General features: G+C 44.7%; 1 protein-coding gene across 1 annotated transcript in view; it reads left to right on the top strand.

Moving 5' to 3' along the window:
• VPS4A (vacuolar protein sorting 4 homolog A) overlaps positions 1 to 20,784 on the top strand; it is an 801,876-nt gene that overhangs the window by 58,547 nt on the left and 722,545 nt on the right. The window contains exon 3 of the mRNA XM_044081635.1: positions 8,399 to 8,518. Within this exon, the coding sequence (XP_043937570.1) occupies positions 8,399 to 8,518 (120 nt within the window). The remainder of the gene's footprint in view (positions 1 to 8,398; positions 8,519 to 20,784) is intronic.

Below are 20,784 nucleotides of genomic sequence, written 5' to 3'. Positions count from 1 at the left end.
TGGTGTATTTGCTTTTATATGAAGGTAAAGTTTGTTTCTAAAGGTGCATTTTCATATATATTTTTACTGTTTATTTTTGTATATATATAATTTTGCTCCCCATTTTGGGGGGCACCTGACATATGGGGCAAAACTGAATAAAAATGGTGTCGGCTGCATGTTTTATACCCCTGACGTCATGGAAGAGGAGACGGCAACCGACGCAGGACCCAAGACTTTGTTATTCAGGCCGACTGAGGGCACCCTGCCAGCAGATTACGCCAAAGGTAATGACTGCAACAGTGAATACACTCTAACATCTACATTTATGGTAAGTGTACACAACTGTTCTTTGTCAGTAGTACACATGCTGCACCCATCATGCACAATTCAAAGCAGACATATAAACCCACATGTACTGAGGGACTTTGGAACCTTCCTAAACCACAAAGTCCTCCTAGACAAAGTACACACAAGAAATACCCTCAGAAGCCCCAAACGCACTCTTCGAAAACACCCGCATCAACACATCGAGCTGCATCTCATGGAGCTTCTGTCTCTATGCCCATAAGGCAAGTCCGCACACAGTCCAACATTCTAGTCGTCGGAGACTCCATTGTGAGAGAGACTGATGTCTCATCAGTGTGTGTAAGGAGAAAGTTACGGTCAGTTGCTTATCAGGTGGTAGTATCTGCCACATTACGCATGCACTCAGGTCATTTAATCAGTTTACCTATATGACTCGGTCATAGTCCATGTGTGAGTAAATGACCTGAGATGTACCTCCCTAGACTATGAAGAGAGCCGTGCTAGAACTCTCGGAATGTGTGTCTCAAGCTGGTATGAGCCTAGCATTGAGCAGCATGTTACCTTCTTCAAGGATGATGCCACAATACCAACAACGTACCTCTGTAGACTATGAAGAGAGCCATGCTAGAGCTCTCTGAATGTGTGTCTCAGGCTGGTATGAGCCTAGCATTGAGCAGCATGTTACCTTCTCCAAGGATGATGCCATAATACCAACAACGTACCTCCCTAGACTATGAAGAGAGCCGTGCTAGAGCTCTCGGAATGTGCGTCTCAGGCTGGTATGAGCCTAGAATTGAGCAGCATGTTACCTTCTCCAACGATGATGCCATAATACCAACAAAAGATGATTGACTTTAATAATTGGCTAAGTTTCTGGCGTCATTCTAAGGGGCTGCAGTATTTATTAGCATGGAAGGAGATGGTCAGGGGTGGTCTGCACATCTCTCCTCTAAGCTTATGTATATTAGCTAAAACATTGACGTTTTCCATAGTGCCTTTTTCAGACAATGCCAAACTGAAAGTACTTCCGATGTAGCAAATCAAAACCAAGAAAATCTAACGGTATTAATGGTCATTGCTAGGAGCCTAAACAAAAACCTCCACTCCCTGGAAGCTCTCTTTACCCTAGAAAATGCTGACATCTGTGTAGTCTGAGACGTGGTTTAAAGCCGCAGACAGCACACTAACAGTGCAGGGTTATGTAATGTCTTCCACACATTTAGACCAGCTACTTCACAGGCAGGGACTAAAGGTGGAGGTCTCTGTTTACATCAAAAACATAATTCAAGGCTGGTCAAACAGGACAATGCACTTGAGCTGCTCCATGTTCAAATCACTATAGGAACAATCCTGTACCACTTCCTTGCAAGCTAAAAGATCCCCTTCTATGACCCAGGAAACCCATACCATGTATTTAAACTTATTAGAAACAATAACCATCCAACCCAGTACCATATTCATGGGTAACTTTAATTACCCAACTATTAACTGGGAATCCGATACAAGATGAAACTTGCATCCACATTGATTCCTAGATTTTGTAAACACAAACTCCCTGAACCAAATAGTCAATACACCAACCAGGGGTGCAAGCATACTGGATCTGGTCCTCACTAATATGGGAGAGTGTGGTGTACACACTCCCTCTGTAATGCTATCCCTGGTATGGTCAGACCACAAAATGGTCTCGTTTTGAAGAATACAACCTGGACCTCCAGCTAAGCCATAAATATTCTGGAACTATTCTAAGGGTAACCTCCTGCTATTAAGTGAGAACCTTGCAAAATTTCAAGCCTCCTATATACCCTGAGAACACTTCTGCTTATGCAGAACTGTTCAAAGAAACCCTGTGCAGGCATGTTAATAGCTGCTTAGAGGCAGCTGTACCCACCAGGACGAAGTACAGAACTAACTCAAAAACAAGCCCCGGTGGAATCGCATAATCAATCGGATGTATAACAGGAGTAAGAGAATCATGGCAAAAATTAGTAGTTGCAGCACCCAGTAGGATAGAAGTATTCTCATTAAACTAAGCAAACCACTCCGAGGACAAATAGTCTACCAAAGCCAAATTTGAGGCAAGTTTGGTCTCCCAGGCCAAGGACAACCACAAAGCTTTCTTTAGCTATGTCCACAACTTCAAAGGCGCAATACACAGTTGTGTGCAGAGCTTATTGTAAATGCAGCCACCTATACTGAGCTAGAAGATGTAATAAACCTCCTGGCTGATAAATTCAGCTCCAACTTTACTCCTCTCTCTCCCTTCAGCCTTACCTCAGGAAATATCATCAAATATATCTCCCCCTACTGTCACTAGGGAATAGGTCCTTGATGCGAAGACCAAGAACAGTAAATTAATGGGCCCAGACAGTATTCCAGGATGCTTTCTAAATAGCATGAAACATGACCTATCAGAGCCTCTGAAATTGCTATTTAACTGTAGCCTCCAAACAAGCTTCGTGCCTCATGAATGGAGAAAGGCAATAGTCATCCCTCTGCACAAAAGTGGGCCACCTACAGACCCTGGAAACTACAGACGAGTCTCACTAGTCGTATGTGTAAAGCCATGGAAAGAATTATCATGGAGATGATTAGTAGAGATAATACAGAGACAGTAAACCTCCAGACACTGGACCCAACCCAGTTTGGTGTAGTCAAGGGCAGATCGTGCCTACTCAACCTGGTGAACTTCTTTGAGAAAGTCATCAAAGCAATGGATAATTGCAAAATCGTTCACACTGCCTACCTTGACATAGGCAAGGCATTTGACACAATACTCCTGTCAGCATTGTTGACAAACTCGAGGTTGAGTACAAAACCTGTACGTCACCCGACAGACAGCTAGCTTACAGACCAGACCTAGGAAGATAGACTCAGGGTCCACCTCCACAAAGAGGCCAGTCACAAGTGGAGTCCCTTTACTTCTCAGAAGTCAAGGCCAATGTCAGTTGTTTCTGGCTGACTAAATTTGTAGATTACAATTTAGAAGCTGTCATTGAATCTCTCACTGACACAAATGTTCTCCACAAGGAGCGGACACAAACAACTGGTGTCAGAGTCATGGACTAAATCTAAATGCCAAGAAATGCATAATAGTATCCTTTGGAAAGTCATCCATCCCTGGTAACTGTCATATTGACAACAAACCACTTACAGTTGACCCAGTAATCTGTGACTTAGGGACATACACATAGAATTCTAGCCTTTGATTCATAGGTTCATAGGTAGGTACTAGGCTGTTGGCCCAAGGGCCTATGTAAGCTTAGCCAACAAGGTTACCTGGCTTACTCCACCCACGAAAGTTATTTTCCTGTGCCACTGTTGAGCAGAGACATAGAAGTGATCCCGGGGTGTATTTTCTATTTCCCATCCACTCATCAAGATTTTTCTTGAAGAGGGCTAATGAAGAACTTTGCTTGACATAGATGGTAGCCTGTTCCAGAGTATGGGAAGTGTCTGGGAGATGAATCTATCCCTCCAGCAAGTCCCGTTTATTGTGGTGACCTGGTTTAGGTCCCTAGAGCGTGTAGCTCGGAGAGATTGGGATTTCTTTAGGTATAGCATGTCCAACAGCTCTGGGTTTGACATAGCTTTATATGTTAGGCAGAGATCACCTCGGAGTAGGCGATATGCTACAGACATGATCATCACATGTCTACAGTGGTGAGGAAATCATTCTATGTTACGCAATTTATAAACAAAGGTATGGCATCTGAGTCTAAGGAAGTCATTGTTCCACTGTGTTCAGCTTTCATCATATCCATCATTGAGTACAGTGTCCCCTTTGTTATGTACCTAACCAGGCGTATCAAACAACTAGAATGTCCACAGAGGTTTTTCACTAAAAGAATACAAGGCATAAGTAATATGTCCTGTGTAGACAGTCTCAAGGCCCCATCTCTGTATTCTGTCTCCTACAGGCTTTTGAGTGGAGATTTATGGCTGGCATATAGGGCATTGTCAGACCCCACTCTAATAGACCTCCTACATATCCACAAAACAAACATTACCAGAATTACCCATTCTAAAGACTTAAACCTTGCCTGTGATATAAATAGGACCTGCTAGAATGAGAGATGTTCTTAGTGTTTCACTGTTGCAGTCATTACATTTGGGTAATCTGCTGGCAGGTTGCCCTCAGTTGGCCTGAATTCCAAAGTCTTGGGTCCTGCGTCGTTTGCTGTCTTCTCTTCCATGACATCAGGTCGTCAGGGGTGTAAAACATGCAGCTAACGCCATTTTCTTTAGTCTTGCTTGCCACGCGGTGCCCGAAGCAGAAGCATTTTGCAAGTGCCGGTCGGCCGACTACTGAAATATTCGAGTTTGAGTTTCAGAACCGAAGTCTTCACTAAAGCTAAGTACCCCATTGGGGAAACTTTTTTCTTGCTTTTTACCGATGTCAGAAAAAGTTACTAATTCTATTACTTGTGGGAAACAAATACCTCATAAGGATTTCCATTTATACTGTAATCCTTGCCTAGGCCCTGATCACAATGTGCCTGGCTGTCGGTTTTGTGCTAGATTTAACCAATGCACTATTAAGCGTCTGTATATTTTTGCATCTAAGTATTTTGGAAACTGATTTAACTACCCAGAAATGTCGTAGGATAGCAATCCGACTACCGGAGTATATAAAAAATGCAAAGAAAGGGGCAGGGAAAGGCAGTAGAGATCCAAAACTGATGACGAAGCTTCTCCTAAGCCAGTCGCCGGTACTCAGTGAGGCGCTTTTGCAACACCTGATACCTGCTACCTTCGAGTCGCAGGCCTCTACCGACACCCATGTGGAGTCTGGCATGCCGCAAGATACTCAAGGTATTGGACCGATGGACGTATCTCCCTCTGATGGGTCCGGAGCCGCTGAGCAGGCACCGGCTTCTGAGGGTGTATTCAGACCTCAACATTTATATCAAACCGAAAGCTGCAAAACCAAAGGCAAAGACATTTTCTAAAACCAAAAAATCCGACGCCTGAGCCACGTGCGCAGGCCTCTATGCCTAAAAAAACAGATGATCAAAATGGCTGAAGACCTTATTACCTTGATCAGGGGTATCCATCCCCCTCCAGATAAGAGGCCTAGGCAAGACAATGACTATGAATCTTCAGATCCGGTTTCTATTTCTTCTGCTTCCTCTTCTGATTAGGAATTATCTTTACCTCCCTATGAGGATTCTGATGCTGAGGAGTCTATTCCATCTGCATCTCCTCCTGAGGATTATTCATTTGGAGAAACCATGCATACTTTGAGGGAGCATTTTCACTGAGAGAGTCAAGACTTCTCAGAATAAAAATAAAAGGCTCGGGGATTTCCTTCTCCCCTCAGCACAAGTCTTTAGCCATTCCCCCTGTTTTAGACATTGTTGATGCGTTTTCGGAGTCAAGCCTGACTCCTGACTCCTTCCCTCTGGCTCCCAGTAAGCCTGACAGATGAGTCCCTGACTCCCGTACATTTTTATTTAGAAACCCTGCTGCTGATCCTAAAACTATTTCACAGGGTCCAAAGGGAGTTAAGGCCTCAACAGCAAAAAACCCTACCCCCTCTGACAGAGATTTAAGGGCACTGGACAGATGGGGAAAAAAGGTTTACACATCTGCAACCTTGGCAATCAGGGCCTTAAACTGTCAATTTCATATGCTTAAGTACCAACAACATGTTATGGGATTGCTGAAACAGAAAATTATGTTGATTTCAGAATGTGCAGAAAATAAGGAATTACATGAATTGCATGCAGCTGAACAAGTTGAAAAGCATACTTTACAATGTGGTTTTGATTCTTTAGAGGCCTCCTGCAGGGCCGCAGTTACCGGATCTGTGATTAGGAGGCATGCCTGGTTAAAGGAACAAAATTTGCCTGATCATGTTAGATAAATTGCTAGATGCACCTTTACAGCATGATTCTCTGTTTGGTATTAAGGCAGAAGAGGTTTTAAAGAAAATGGAAGACAAAGCAAAGTCCATGCAAATTGTTAAAGGTTTCTTACAAGTGCAGCCGCCTAGATTCAGTAGACACTGGCCTACAAAAAAATTGGTCCTTTCCTGTGTCAGACAGAGCTCAAAGGGGCAAATCCAGAAGGCCTAGTGGTTCCAGGTACGAGGCTTAAGATTCATACAAGTCAAAGCAGTGGGGCGCATCCACCTCCAAATCTGGAGGAGATAAAGCGCAAATCTACAGAAGTGCAATCCCAATGACTTCCCTCTGCCTACACCAAGCTATTAGTAGCACCCATCGGGGGGAAATTGGCACTTTTTGCTCAAAATTGGCAGTTTAATAACCCAGGACACGTGGGTACTAAACATCGTATCACAAGGATACAAATTCCATTTCCACACACTGCCAATGACAAATGGTTGGCCAGATCTGCCAAAAAAACAATGGGCAGAGGCACAGAAACAGGTTACATCCCTCGTGGATATGGGGGCCATTCAGACAGTATCAGAACAGGAAAAAGGACACAGTTTTTACTCTACTGTTCTTGGTACCCAGAAAGGACGAGGCTTGGCGGCCAATACTGGATTTATCGATTTTGAACACATACCTGGACATTCCAAAATTCAAAATGTTCACTTTGCAGCAGCTTCTGCCCATGCTGGGCAAGAATGCTTGGCTGGTGACTTTAGACCTAAAAGAGGCATACCTGCATGTCCCAATAAGACAGTCGTGCAGAAGATACCTCAGATTCAAGGCTGGCTCAGTGCATTACCAATTCTCTGCATTGCCCTTTGGCTTATCTACTGCGCCCAGGGTCTTTACAAAGTGCCTGGCACCAGTAATTGCATTTTGCAGACAAAGAAGTATTCAGATATATCCTTACTTGGACGACTGTCTCATTCAAGCAGAGAACAAGGACACTCTTCTACGACACCTGGCATTTGTGAAAAGGCTTCTAACATGCCTAGGGTACACAATAAACGAAAAGAAATCACAACTGTTACCCTCTCAAAAGATAACATTCCTGGGTGCAAGCTTGAATACAACTGCCCAGATGGCTTACCTCACGCCAGACAAACAAAGGCAACTGACTACTTACTTCAAACTGATGGCAACAAAAAAACAGTCTTCTGCAAGACCAATTCTGCAGGCTCTGGGCTTCATGGCATCCTGCATCCTACTAATTCCATATGCAAGACTGCATATAAGGAAACTTCAATGGTACCTAAAATGTTTATGGAGTCAACATTCACACAGTCTGGAGACGATGATTCCTCTCATTCCCTGCCTGCAACAGGAGTTTCTATGGTGACCAAAGGCCTGTCACCAAAACATGGGACGGCCCATCACTCTACCCCCTGCCAGCCAAACCTTAACAACAGATGCATCCGATTATGCCTGGGGGGCCCACATGGCAGGAAGATGCATTCAGGGCATATGGGCACCAAATGATCTACTACATAAATTTGGTATTACTTTTATGTGTAACATGCATACATATGAGACAGAACTTTCTAGGCAAGTAACTTTCTGAGAGTTGCACAGTAGGTAAGTAAAGGTGGAAGGAATCTAGCCCAGCTCGTTGTATACGGGATAGCTCAGAGACTTAATTTTCTGCACTAACTGCAGATGGATATGGAGCTACTTGACAAACAGTACTTGAAGTATGCTGTCATATGTACTTTTGCTGTGAAAGGCTGGAATAAACTTACGTTTTCCATTCCATATAAATGTGTGCAGTAATACCTGCTTGTAAGACTTATTTCATAGCTACTGATGGGAGTGCAGATGATATATGAAATGCAGAAGTGTGCCACATAGTTAAAGGGATTATCCATCAGAGTAGACTTTTTTTTAAATGTATTTATTTACTTTATTGCGAGTATGCTAATTTGCCACATAGTTAAAGGATTGTCCATCTGAGGAGACTTTTTTTATATGCATTTATTTACTTTATTGTGAGGATGCTAATTTGCCACATAGTTAAAGGATTCTCCATCTGAGGAGACTTTTTTTTATATGTATTTATTTACTTTATTGCGAGTATGCTAATTTACCACATAGTTAAAAGATTGTCCATTTGAGGAGACTTTTTTTTTATATGTATTTATTTACTTTATTGTGAGGATGCTAATTTGTGTTTTTATGTTTTTATCATTTTAATCGTACGTCTCTTCCAGGTGCCATTGTGATGGAAAAACCTAATGTGCGATGGAATGATGTGGCCGGTCTAGAAAGTGCAAAGGAAGCCCTGAAGGAGGCTGTAATTTTACCCATCAAATTTCCTCACTTATTCACTGGTCAGTTGTATTAAAATCTAACCTTATTTATTTACCAGTAGCTTGTAGTCTACTACATGATGTGCAGGTTGAGCTAGACTGTATTGCCAGTTTGGCTTTATGGAGGGATTATAAGTCAAAGGATAAATGCTGACTGTGCAACTTAGTGCGCGGTTGGATGGGCTGCAGCTTGTTTACACACAGTTACACGAACTAGGTAGCACATAGCTTGGTATACTAATGTCCTGTCAGTGTTGCTTTGTTTTATACCTGCTCACCCCTTCTCTGAATTACACACACGGATGGAATTAATGTTAAGCACAGTTAGAGCAGCTGGACTTGCAAGCGAGGCCCATTTCACTTATTAGGTACAAATGATTTTGCTGGTATGGTAGTACATGGTCTGAAAGAATTTATGATGGTTGAGAGGTAGGCTTCTAAGTTTGTAAACACAACCTCCTGTGCCATGGCATGCGTCTGTTAATGGCTCAATTTTGTGGGGCTTTATATGAAGACTTTCAACACAGAATTGAAGAACATGTGTCGATTAGAAGAATATTAACTTTACTTGGAAAGGAAGATCCAAGATTGCCTGCCACTGTTCTTGTTGAGAAGTAGCATCCTATGTGTTAGGGTTAAATGCTTTGTTAGTAAGCAGCTAAACTGAGAGGATCAGATGGTATGCAGCCTGCCTTTCCAAATCAGAAATTGAGGGTGACATTTGAGAGCACTGACAGTTTTTAGGTGGTACTTACCGTGGGGTAAAATTATTGCCCTATTACATGCATCTTGGTGAAATGTTTTCATATTTATTTTCTGTCATTATTTCCTTTACTGTTAACAGACCTCTTATTTTTTCTTTGTGACTTTAATGTGTCAGAGCCTGTAAAGTGACACACACTGGAAAAATATAACCTAGCTGGTGATGTGATTAATGTATTTAACCACTGAGAAAGCTATCCATCCATTACTGGAGCACACTTTTCCTTTGTCATGCATTCATAAATCATTAGTTTCCATCACCACTTTTTTTCATTTATTTATTGCATGTATTTAGTGGAATAGACTGGGTCATGCTAGTCCTCTTTTAAGTAGAGGCACTGGGAGGAAGCTCCAAAAGTATACAAGAAGAGTAAGATGTAGGTATATAACTGCACAAGTAAGACATGAACGTCTTAGAAACATGGATTACATGTAAGCAATTGATAAATGTATAATCACTTAGTTTCATTTGTAGAAGAGATTGTGTGCATCTTAAGGGGTTACAGTTCATTTGATCTGAAAAGAAAAAGTGGCCCTGATGTCTGTTGTTGTCCGATTCAGCATTGTCCGATCCAGTCGTATCTGATCTCAGTGCCTTCTTTTAAAGCTGTGGATCAGAGGCTTCAACTCTTCCCCTACCCATAATTCCTTCCTTTCCACTAAAGTACCTCAGATCTCGTTTGCCACCAAAACTTTCAGATATGTGTAGGGCTCTGTATTTTCACGATAAGTTAGTCTTTTTTCAGTATCAGAATTATTCTCCTGGCAAACCCTTTCTAGCTTTAGTGTTAGAAATGTGTGTGCTGTTCATTTTTTTGATATCGCTTAAGCAGTTATTCGGTATAGTTGATAGCATAGTTAGTTCTTGCAATTAAGATTGTAATGGTCTTTTTTGCATATTTGGACTTCAAAGTACTTCTAGAAAAAGAACCATAACTGACGATAAATAGTTACATAAATATTTAGATTAGTAGCTTTTCAGTATTTTTTAATATTGTGTTTGTTGACTTCTACTCTGATGCAATACAAACCTCAAAGTTTTAAGAAGTGTTTGGCCTGTGGACATAAAATCCTACCTCAAGACTTGCAATTTTTATGCATTTATCGTTTAGATTCTGCCCACAGAGGCAAATTGTGACATTTGTGCTGCTTTTTGGGACTAGGGCCATTCAAGGTCTTAATGAAAAACTTTTTCTAAAAGGTTCTTCATCTTCATAACCTATGTGTAATACTTCTAGACCGGCTTCTGCAAGAAAAATCTAAGGTGAGAGAAACATCTGAAGAGAAGAGACTGAGAAGTCAAGGAAAAGGTCTCCAGACCCTTCAGGTCCAGCAATTGGAGCCACCAGATGCTCTTATCCGATCTACCTTGCCTCACCCAAGTTTTTTCCCGGTGCCACTGAGAAACAGTACTTCAGATAATTGTTGATGGCATCGACCTTGAGGTCATTCTCATCCAGTAGAAGTCTTACCGAGATGGGTGTCTGTTGAGTGATGTGATTCCTAAGGACACAAATCCAACTGGTGGTTTTCCAACATTGTCCCCATGAGATATGCATCCAACTTCCTTTCTGTTTTTTTTCTGGTACTGGTCTGCCCATTGGATCCGGTCCCCACACAGGTCTGAACCCTTCCGGTGCATCTCCATCTGAGCCGACAGCTTTACAGACTTCTATTTTGTCAAAATCCCTTTCTGTCTGTCAACTCCCAATTCTTTCGGATCAAGACAAATCTCGGAGTTGAAGCATTTGGGTTGAGATCCTGTCAGTTGAGTCTACCATGAAATTTTCGGAGGTATCTGTGCCACTCAGGGCTTCTGCTGTCAATAGCTTCGGTCACGGGTCATCCTCAGAGTCAACTTCAGTTGGGGCTTATATGCTCCTGCATCCTCAGATAAGGGACATTCCTTTGGCCCTGATTGTGGTATTGGCCTTTAGGGCTATTGAATAGAATTTGGCTAGGCCAGGGATTCAGGTGCTGCCTTACAGCTCAGATCTGCCCTGACTCCCGTTAGATCCAGTGATTCGCTTTGCTCGTTCAGATTGATGACGACGGTACCGTTAGGTCTAGAGGATACTTGCCACTCAAATTCCCAGTATGATTCAGACCTGCTTCCTGAAATTCCTGAGACAAGCTTCTGGAAAACAGACTTGCAAATGGGGGCACTTAGACTTTTCTCTCTAGTCTTTCACAGAGCAGACTGACCTTGATGAAGGCTCCCCAACATTCCCCCCTAGAAGTCGTAGAATTCATGAAATAGTGCGAGGGTTAGTCCACTGAAACTTTCACCAGACAAGTCTGTGCTGCTCAAGGCCTTTGGTACCGTCTTACCTGCATCCTGGTTGGTACTACCCTCTGATGCTCTTATTGACCTTGTGGTGCAGTGGGCATGGAAGGACCCTGATGTAGTGGAACCTATTCCCAAGAAACCAGATAGTGATTAGTAGTGGCAAAGAACAGGCCGCACAGGAGTAAAGGTCTACCAGTAGCTGCCAGGGTAGTACCAGCAGCCACACAAAAGAACTGTCTGAGGAGAGTTCTTCTCTTTATCCCCCTAACAAGAATTTAATAAAACAAGAATAAGCCTGTGCTGTGCCTGTATCACTAAAGGTCCGTAGAAAATGTAGGAAAAACATGGCAAACAAAATATCCACAACGGACCACCATGGAGCTAAAATCCTTTTAATAAAACAATTTGAAAACCATAAAACAAAAGAAAAATAAGTTGCAGCTTCAGCAGGGAAAATGGATAAGCGCTTTCAGCTTGATAGTCTTTTTCAGATCAGAAGGCAGCTATTAAGCTGAAAGCGCCTATCCATTTTCAAGTTGTTTTATTAAAAAGATTTTAGCTCCATGGTGGTCTTTTGTGGATATTTTGTTAACAGGAATTTAGGGGAGCTGGACAAGTGGGGAAAATGGACATATGCTTCAGTGACCTTTGCACTTCGATTGCTGAACTACCTTGCACGTATGATTTAACTTTCATAGGGATCTGACCGAAGAACTTACCAGGGACATTAAAAAAACAGTAATTTCCAGTTGTCTGCTCTGCAGTTTACATTTAATGTGGTCATATGTCTCCTTTCCAGTGCAGCTGATGGCACAGCCAGGGCAGCAGACACAAGTATTACTGTGCTTTATGCCTGGATGTGTCTCTCTTGATTTTGCCAAAAGCTTTAATATGCCCATCATTAATGCCCCATTCGATGGTTCCACGCTTTTCATACCAAAACTTGGAGACAAAAGTGAACAAGATAGTCAAACCCTATCTGCCACTGGGATTCGTTTTATCACCTCTTCAGAGGCGTTTTATTTGATTGCCGGTAAACAAACGCCAATCAAAATCAATCATAGTCCACTGGACCAAGAGAGCCCATTTTTAGTGGAGGCCCAGGGAAAAAAAGCTCCAAGAACAATGTTACAAGCTTAACAAATTAAGGTAAGTTGTACAGAATAATGCAGCATACAGTCTTGTACAGTTAAACATAAATGTACGTATAGAAAACCTACAGCAAAAATAACATTGAACAATTCAACAAGAATTGCATACAGTCTAAGAAAAACAAGTGTACCTTATAACAAGGAGATAGTGTACGGTTAGAGAAAATACAACTGTAATGTCAACGAAATAGCTTGGATAATTTCACAAATCACATCATTTGGAATGTTGAGAAGAAAGCTCTCATCTGTGTAGCTAGAGTATAGATGAGAAAAGAGTGTAGTTAGGAGGTCAGGTTTTGAAGGGTGAGGACGTGGAACAGTTGCAGCTCCATGTGGAAGATAGGTAGTAATGTTTTAATCTAATCTGAGAGTTGCAGGAAGTGAGTTCCACATTTTGACAACAGTGTATATTTTTCTACATGTATTTTAGCAAACAGAAGTGTACATGCACTGTTATAAATGTGTAAGTATATATAAACCGTTCTCCCTTTCTGTTTTAAAAAGCACAAAACAGTTTACATTGATATATATTCTTTGGTTAGATCATATTTTTTATTGTGATCTATTGAAAACACATTGGGAAACACAACCTTTAGTGTTCTTTTGATAAGCAAGTCAAAACACAGTTTCATATGGTTAACACAATGATGACCATTACTACTAGAATTGGAGGACTGATCCAATATATCAACTTTTTTCCTTTTGAAGACCATTCTCTAAAAAATGACCCACTGGTTATGAGCTGTATCTGACTTAGGATTGTTTTATTAACCTTTTGCAATTGCTGAATTAACTGTTTGCTTTTATTTATGACTTTGTATAGTGATGCTCTATACAATGATTTTAGTGAAAATTGTACATTAATTATTGACTGATCCTGCCTTCGCCCAGAATGATACCACAGTATAAGGACAAAAATGATTGACTTCAACAATTGGCTAAGCTTCTGGTGGTGTTCAAAGGGGATCCAGTATCTGTCTGCCTGGGATGACAGTGATCGACAAACCACGATGCTTTGCCAGAGATGGTCTGCACCTGTCGCCCCTTGGATTCAGATTACTGGCCAAGGCCCTTGCCACCCCTGTAGTGCCTTTTTTAGGCAAGGCTCAAATGACAAAACCACCAACATGACAAACACAAACATGCAAAATCTGAGGGTAATGCTACTCAATGCTAGAAGTCTAAACCTCAAAATGCACTCTCTCGAGGCACTCCTAAAAAGGGAGAACATCAATATCTGTGCAGTAACTGAGACCTGGTTCAAGGCTCCAGAGAGCAACCCTGGCAGTACCAGGCTACAACTCTTACCTCACTTTTCAGCCACCAAACCAAGATCGAAACACGAAAGGTGGAGGAGTGTCCATATTCACCAAGGACATTCACACCTCCATGCTAGTCGCCCAACATAATGCATCTGAAATTCTCCAGGTGCAACTGACACTAGGTAAGGCTGCAATCCAAATTGTAGTGTGCTACAGATCCCCCACCATGCCTCAAGAGTCCCACCACACCTTTATAAACATAATGGGAAAATATTAAGATACAACCAAACACCCTAATACTAGGAAAACTACTCTGGTACCAACACCTTCGTCCAACGATGTTCATCGTGTTTCACTTTTGTAGTCATTACTCTTGGGTTATCCTGCTGGCAGGCTACCCGCAGTCGGCCTGAATTCCAAAGTCTTGGTCTGGCGTCTGCTGCTGTCGCCTCTTCCCTGATGTCAGTGTGCCAGGGGTATAAAAGATGCAGCCGACGCCATTTTCTTCAGTCTTTCTTGCCGTGCGGTGCTCGAAGCAGAAGCAGTTCACAAGTGCCGGTCGGCCGACTCCTTTTATTTTCGATTTTCAGATCCGAAGTCTTCATTTAAAGCTAAGTACCCTGTTGGGGAAACTTTTTTCTTGCTCCAGACCGATGTCAGAAAAAGTTAGTGATTGTATTTCTTGTGGGAAACAAATACCTCATAAGGACTTCCATTCTTATTGTATTCCTTGCCTAGGCCCTGATCAAGACATTGCTAATTGCAGGTTTTGTGCTAGATTTAACCAACGCACTATTAAGCGTCGCTACGATTTTGCATTTCATTACTTTGGCCGAAGATTTAATTACATGATGTCATCGGATAGCCATCCGACTACCGCAATTCACAAGAAATGCAAGGAAAAGGACGGGCATCCGAGGTCCAAAACTGATGAGGCTTCTTCTAAGCCAGTCACCGGTTCTCAGTGAGGTGCTTTCACAGCCCCTGATGCCCACTACCTCAGAGCCGCAGTCCGCTTCCGACTCCCATGTGGAGCAGACTAGGCCGCTGGAAACTCAAGGTATTGGACACTTGGAAAATATTCCCTCAGATGGGTCCGGAGCCGCTAAGCAGGCGTCTGCTTCTGAGGGTGTTTTCAGGCCTACACAGTTATATGTAAAACAGACTACAGCTTCAAAGGCAAAGACTAAAGCACCACTAAAGACAAAGAAACAAGTGCAGCAAACCCATGGACAGACCTCCATGCCTAAAAAACAGATGCTCAAAATGTCCGAAGACCTAATTACTTTGATCAGGGATTCCCATCCCTCTCCTGATACGAGGCCTAGGCAAGCGACAGAATATGAATCTTCAGATCAGATTTCCATTTCCTCTGACTCCTCTTCTGAACGGGAATGCTGTCTTCCTCCCTATGACGATTCTGATGCTGAAGAATCTATCCCTTCAGCCTCTCCAACTGAGGATTATTCTTTTGGGGGAAACCCTGCATACCATGAGAGAGCACTTCCACTGGGAGAGCCAAGACTAAAAAGGCTCAGAGACTTTCTTTTACTACCTCAGCACAGGCCTCTTGCTATCCCCCTTGTTTTAGACATTGTAGATGATGTATTTTCAGAGTCCGGCCTGTCTCCTGAATCTTTACCCCCCTGCACCTGTGTAGCCAGACAGATACTACAGGGTTCCAGATTCACATAAATTTCTTTATAAAAAACATGCTGCTGACCCAAACTATTTCTCAGGGTCCCAAAGGGGTCAAAGCTTCCACTGCAAAAAAATCCTATCACCTCTGATAGGGATTCAAGGGCACTGGACAGATGGGTATAAAGGTTTACACTGCTGCTACCTTGGCTGTGAGGGCTTTAAATTGTCAATTTCATATGCTTAAATATCAGCAATACCTAATGTCACTGCTTAAACAGAAAATAAATTCGGAATGTGCAGAAAACAAGGAAATGCAGGATTTATTGCATGCAACTGAACAAGTGGGAAAGCATACTTTGCAATGTGGTTTTGATTCTCTGGAGGCCGCTTGCAGGGCCGCTGTTACGGGTTTTGTCATTAGGAGGCATGCTTGGTTAAAGGAACAGAATCTGCCTGATCATGTTAAAGCAAAATTATTAGATGCTCCATTACAGCATGATACTTTGTTTGGTGTTAAAGCAGAAGAGTTGTTGAAGAAAATGGAGGACAAAGCGAAATCTATGCAGACAGTTAAGGATTTCTTACAGGTGCAGCCACCCAGATTTAGCAGGAACTGGCCTACAAAAGAATTGGTCTTTTCCAGTGTCAGACAGGCCACAAAGAGGCAGATACAGACGCCCCAGAGGCAGATCCCAGCACCAAGGCTCATGCAGGTCTAAACAATGGGGTGCTTCTACCTCCAAAAGCAGAGAAGACAAATCACAGCCATGCAGGAAACAGTCCCAATGACTTTCCTCTGCCAGCACCAAGCACTTACCTTTTAGCAGCCCCCTTAGGGGGAAAACTAGCACTTTTTTACACAAAATTGGCACATGATCACCCAGGACAAATGGGTCTTGAATATAGTGTCTCAGGGCTACAGGTTCCACTTTCACACCCTGCCAAGGGCAAAAGGTATGCCAGACCTGCCACACAATCAATGGGCAGAGGCACACAAGCAAGTTTCATCCCTCGTGGACATGAGGGCCGTTCAGCGAGTACCACAGCAAGAGCAGGGACAAGGGTTTTACTCGAGACTTTTCTTGGTACCCAGAAAGGACAAAGCCTGGAGACGAATACTGAACCTGTCTATTCTAAACACATTTCTGGACGTTACAAAATTCAAAATGTTGACTCTGCAACAGCTTCTGCCCATGCTGGGCAAGAAGGCTTGGCTTGCAACTTTGGACCTAAAAGAGGCATACCTGCATGTCCCAATCAGACAATCTTGCAGAAGATACCTCCGATTCATAGCTGGCTCAATGTACTACCAATTCTCTGCACTGCCCTTTGGCTTATCTACTGCGCCCAGGGTCTTCACAAAATGCCTGGCACCAGTAATTGCATTTTGCAGACAGAGGAATTCAAATATATCCTTACTTGGACGACTGCCTTATTCAAGCAGAGAACAAGGACATTCTGCTAAAGCATCTGGCGTTTGTAAAAAGATTACTAATTTGCCTAGGGTACATGGTAAATGAAAAGAAATCAAAACTAGTACCCTCTCAAGAGATTATTCCTGGGTGCAAGCTTAAATACAACTGCCCAGATGGCTTATCTCATGCCAGACAAACAAAGGCAACTGACTTCTTACTTCAAAATGATGGCAACAAAGACCCAGTTATCTGCAAGAAAAATTCTGCAGGCTTTGGGCTTCATGGCATCTTGCATTCTGCTAATTCCATATGCCAGACTGCATATGAGGAAACTACAGTGGTATCTAAAAAGTGTTTGGATTCAACATTGCCACAGCCTGGAAACATTAAATCTGAAGTAGGAAGACTTCATTTGTCTGCAACCTGTGGGATTCGGATCTGACATCGGATCCGAGTCGGCAATTCATAAGCTTTAGGATCCGAGCTCCTAGCTCCCCCTTTACCCATAATCCCCTGCTAAGCCCTGACTGACCTCAGATTTCGTTTGCCGCGTTCAATACCCGACAGGAATTTCGAGCTCCATAGCGAAAGGAAATTGGTGACATCTTTTTTGCTTATATTTTTTCTTATATAGTTAAAGTGTGTTTGTTTAGGCTTTCCTCCCTTCCTAAGTTAACCTTCTCGGGTGTTCGTTTAGTGTGTGTTGTGCGTGTGTGTTTTTTTTTTTAGGGCCTGTTAGGGCGTAGCTATGTCTGAAGCCCCCAAGGCTATATTTTCTAAATGTACCGAGTGTGGCCATAAGCTTTCCCTGGCTGATGGCCACACTCGGTGCGTTAGATGCCTGGGGGTTGAACACCTGTCATCTGGTTGTACCATTTGTGCAGGGTTCAACCCCCGGGCTTTAAGGGAGCGGAGGTCGAAGTTGGTTCTGGCGGGACTTCTCCCTCCGGAATCGGCTTTGGCCTCGGCCCCTGCTATCCTCCCTACTCAGCCAGTGGTTACTTTGGTCTCACTTCCTCCAGCAGGGACTCAATCTCCCGCCAAGAAACCAGAGGATAGGGAGACCAGGAGGGAAAAGGAGAGGCAGAGAGAGGGGCACCATAAGTGGCGGGCCGAGGCCTCTGTCTCGGCCCCGCCGCCTAAGCGTGCTTCCCCTCTGGCCTCTAAATCTCCTCCTCGGTTCTCTCCCGGACCCGAGGAGGTGGAGACTAGACCTTCGTCGAGGTCATCGAGGCGACACTCTAGATCCGCCTCGGTGGCCTCGTCGAGGTCAACTTTTTCTACGTCGGACGCTGATATGGACCGGATGATGAGGCAATTCATCCAGGCCCAGATGCAGATGGGAGTGCTCCTGGCCCCCCCCCCCCCATCCGGGAAGGGGCCTCGACCCCTTTTTTCGCCCCCATAGCTCCTTCTCTGACCCGACTCCCGGGTTCGGAGCTTTCGGAGCCGGGCAGCGTTGGACCCTGGGGTGGGTCGGATCCGACTGGTCGGCGCACCTCGGATCCGATCCCTCCCTTGAGTGCTTCGGGTACTTCGGACCCGACCTCTCGGAGCCGTGGGCCTAGCCTCTGATCCGAGGGAGCCGGTGTCTCTCCAACTCCGTCTAGGTCAGAGCGCACCGGTCTCTCGGATTTAACGGTCTCGGCTCCGGTTCTGATCCCTTCGTCGGATCCGATTGGGGGTCGGCTCTCTGGTCTTAGAGAAGTCTGCTCCCCCTCGGCCTTCGACGTTGTGGAGAGGGTTCTGTCGAGGACATCCGGACCCCCGGTCCCTGTCTCGGCTCCATCCCGCACTCCTTCGCAGCTGGGCCAGGCTCCCATCAGCCGGTCTCCGGGACAGCCCGCCTCAATGTCCCAAGTGGTTCCTTTGGAACAACTGGTTGCTGGCGAGGACTCCTCGGACAGTCCCCCCGAGGAAGTGCCTCGTAAGCATAAGTGTAAGAGGAGGCACGTGGACTCCCCCGAGTCTATTACTGAAGACACGGATTTGGAGGAAGGGGAGGGCTCCCCAAGATCACCCCCAGAAGATGTCTCCTTTAGAGACATTATGGAAATGTTAAGGATCGGGGGGGTGGTCTGCCCCCAAGGCCTCCTCAGACGAGTCTGTGTTCTTGGAGGCATTTGAGGCGGGCCCGTCTACCTCTTGGGTGTCCCCTCCTGCTGACCCTCTGGTGGACCTTATTGCCACCAGAGCGTGGAAGGACCTGGACACCGTAGAGCCTGTTCCCAAACGTCCAGACCGGATTCTTAGTCCCCCATTGGACCGTACACATTGGAGTAAGGGACCTCCAGTAGATGCCATGCTGATGGCTGCAGCCACAAAGAGGGAATTGGCTCAGGAGAGTCCCTCTATGCATCCCCCGAGCAAGGAATCCCGCTCGATGGATTGCATTGGGAAGAGAGTCTTTAGTTCAGCAACCTTCTCCCTGAGGGCGCTGAACTATATGGCACACGTGATCAGGATGCAGCGAGACCTGATTAAGGAATACGCTGCATCTCCCCCGGAGTCCATATCGGCGGAGGACAAGCAAGTGTACTCCACCCGTATGGCCACTCTCAGAGCGGTGTCTAATACTTCTATGCGGCTCTTATCTCACGCAACAGAGGGAGCCGCTAGAGCTAGCGGATCGGGCCTTGTTATGAGATGCCAGACCTGGCTCCGGCACTGTGACTTCGCAGAGCCCTTCAAAGCGATTTTCGTGAATGCCCCCTTCGATGGTTCTGCCCTTTTTGGCAAAATGGTTCGCGAAATGCTTGTCCAGAGCGAAAAGGACGGGAAGATGCTGTCTGCCGTCGGAGTCCGCTTCTCAGCTCCCCAGAGGTCCTTCTTGAAGAACCAAAAGGGACAGAAGATGTGGTTCCGGAAATCGCAGCAGTCCCAACCTGCTCCGGACAACCAGTCCTTCCGTGGCAGAGGAGGACAGGGAGGTCGCCGTCCTAGAGGCAGAGGGGCTCCTAGGAACTTTGGGTCCAGAGAACCTTTCTCTGACAGACCCACGCAGCACCCCTGAGGGGTTAACCCGGCTGCTCCTCTCTGGAGGCAGTCGGGGGGGTGTTTTTCGAGGCACCTGACATCATGGGAGTCTATCACGTCAGACCGTTGGGTGCTTCGGGTGATATCCAGAGGCTATTCAATCCCCCTTCACAGGATTCCCAGATCCAAAAACCTCCCCGATGTATCACCCGATCAACGGGAGGTAGCAGCTGTGGAAATCGCACAGCTGCTAACAAAAAGAGCCGTCCAACACGTCCCCTGAGATCAGACCGGATCAGGGTTTTACTCCAGGTTCTTCTTGGTGCCAAAAAAGACGGGGGACTTAAGACCGATCCTAGACCTGTCACAACTGAACCTGTCTGTAACCAAACAAAAATTCCGGATGGTCACCTTACAATCTATCCTCCCCCTTTTGCGGGAGAACGATTGGATGTGCTCTATAGACCTCAAGGTCGCGTACTACCACATTCTAATGGACAGACGGTCCAGGAGGTTCCTTCGCTTCCGGTTGGGAGCCAGTCACTACCAGTTCAGGGTCCTTCCCTTTGGTCTCACCTCTGCCCCCAGGGTTTTTACCAAGGTACTTGCAGTGATAGCGGCCCACCTGAGACTCCAGGGAATACAGGTGTTTCCATACCTGGACGACTGGCTCCTTATAGCGTCATCAAGGCATCTACTGTGCTCAGCCAGGGACTATTTCCTTCATATAGCCCCTCGGCTGGGTATCACCATAAACCGAGAAAAATCTTCCCTGGCCCCCACACAGCTT

This window comes from Protopterus annectens, chromosome 8.part1 (assembly GCF_019279795.1).
Source record: "Protopterus annectens isolate FY-2018-M chromosome 8.part1, PAN1.0, whole genome shotgun sequence".
NCBI lineage: Eukaryota > Metazoa > Chordata > Ceratodontiformes > Protopteridae > Protopterus > Protopterus annectens.
This window is presented reverse-complemented; position numbering and strand designations above follow the sequence as displayed.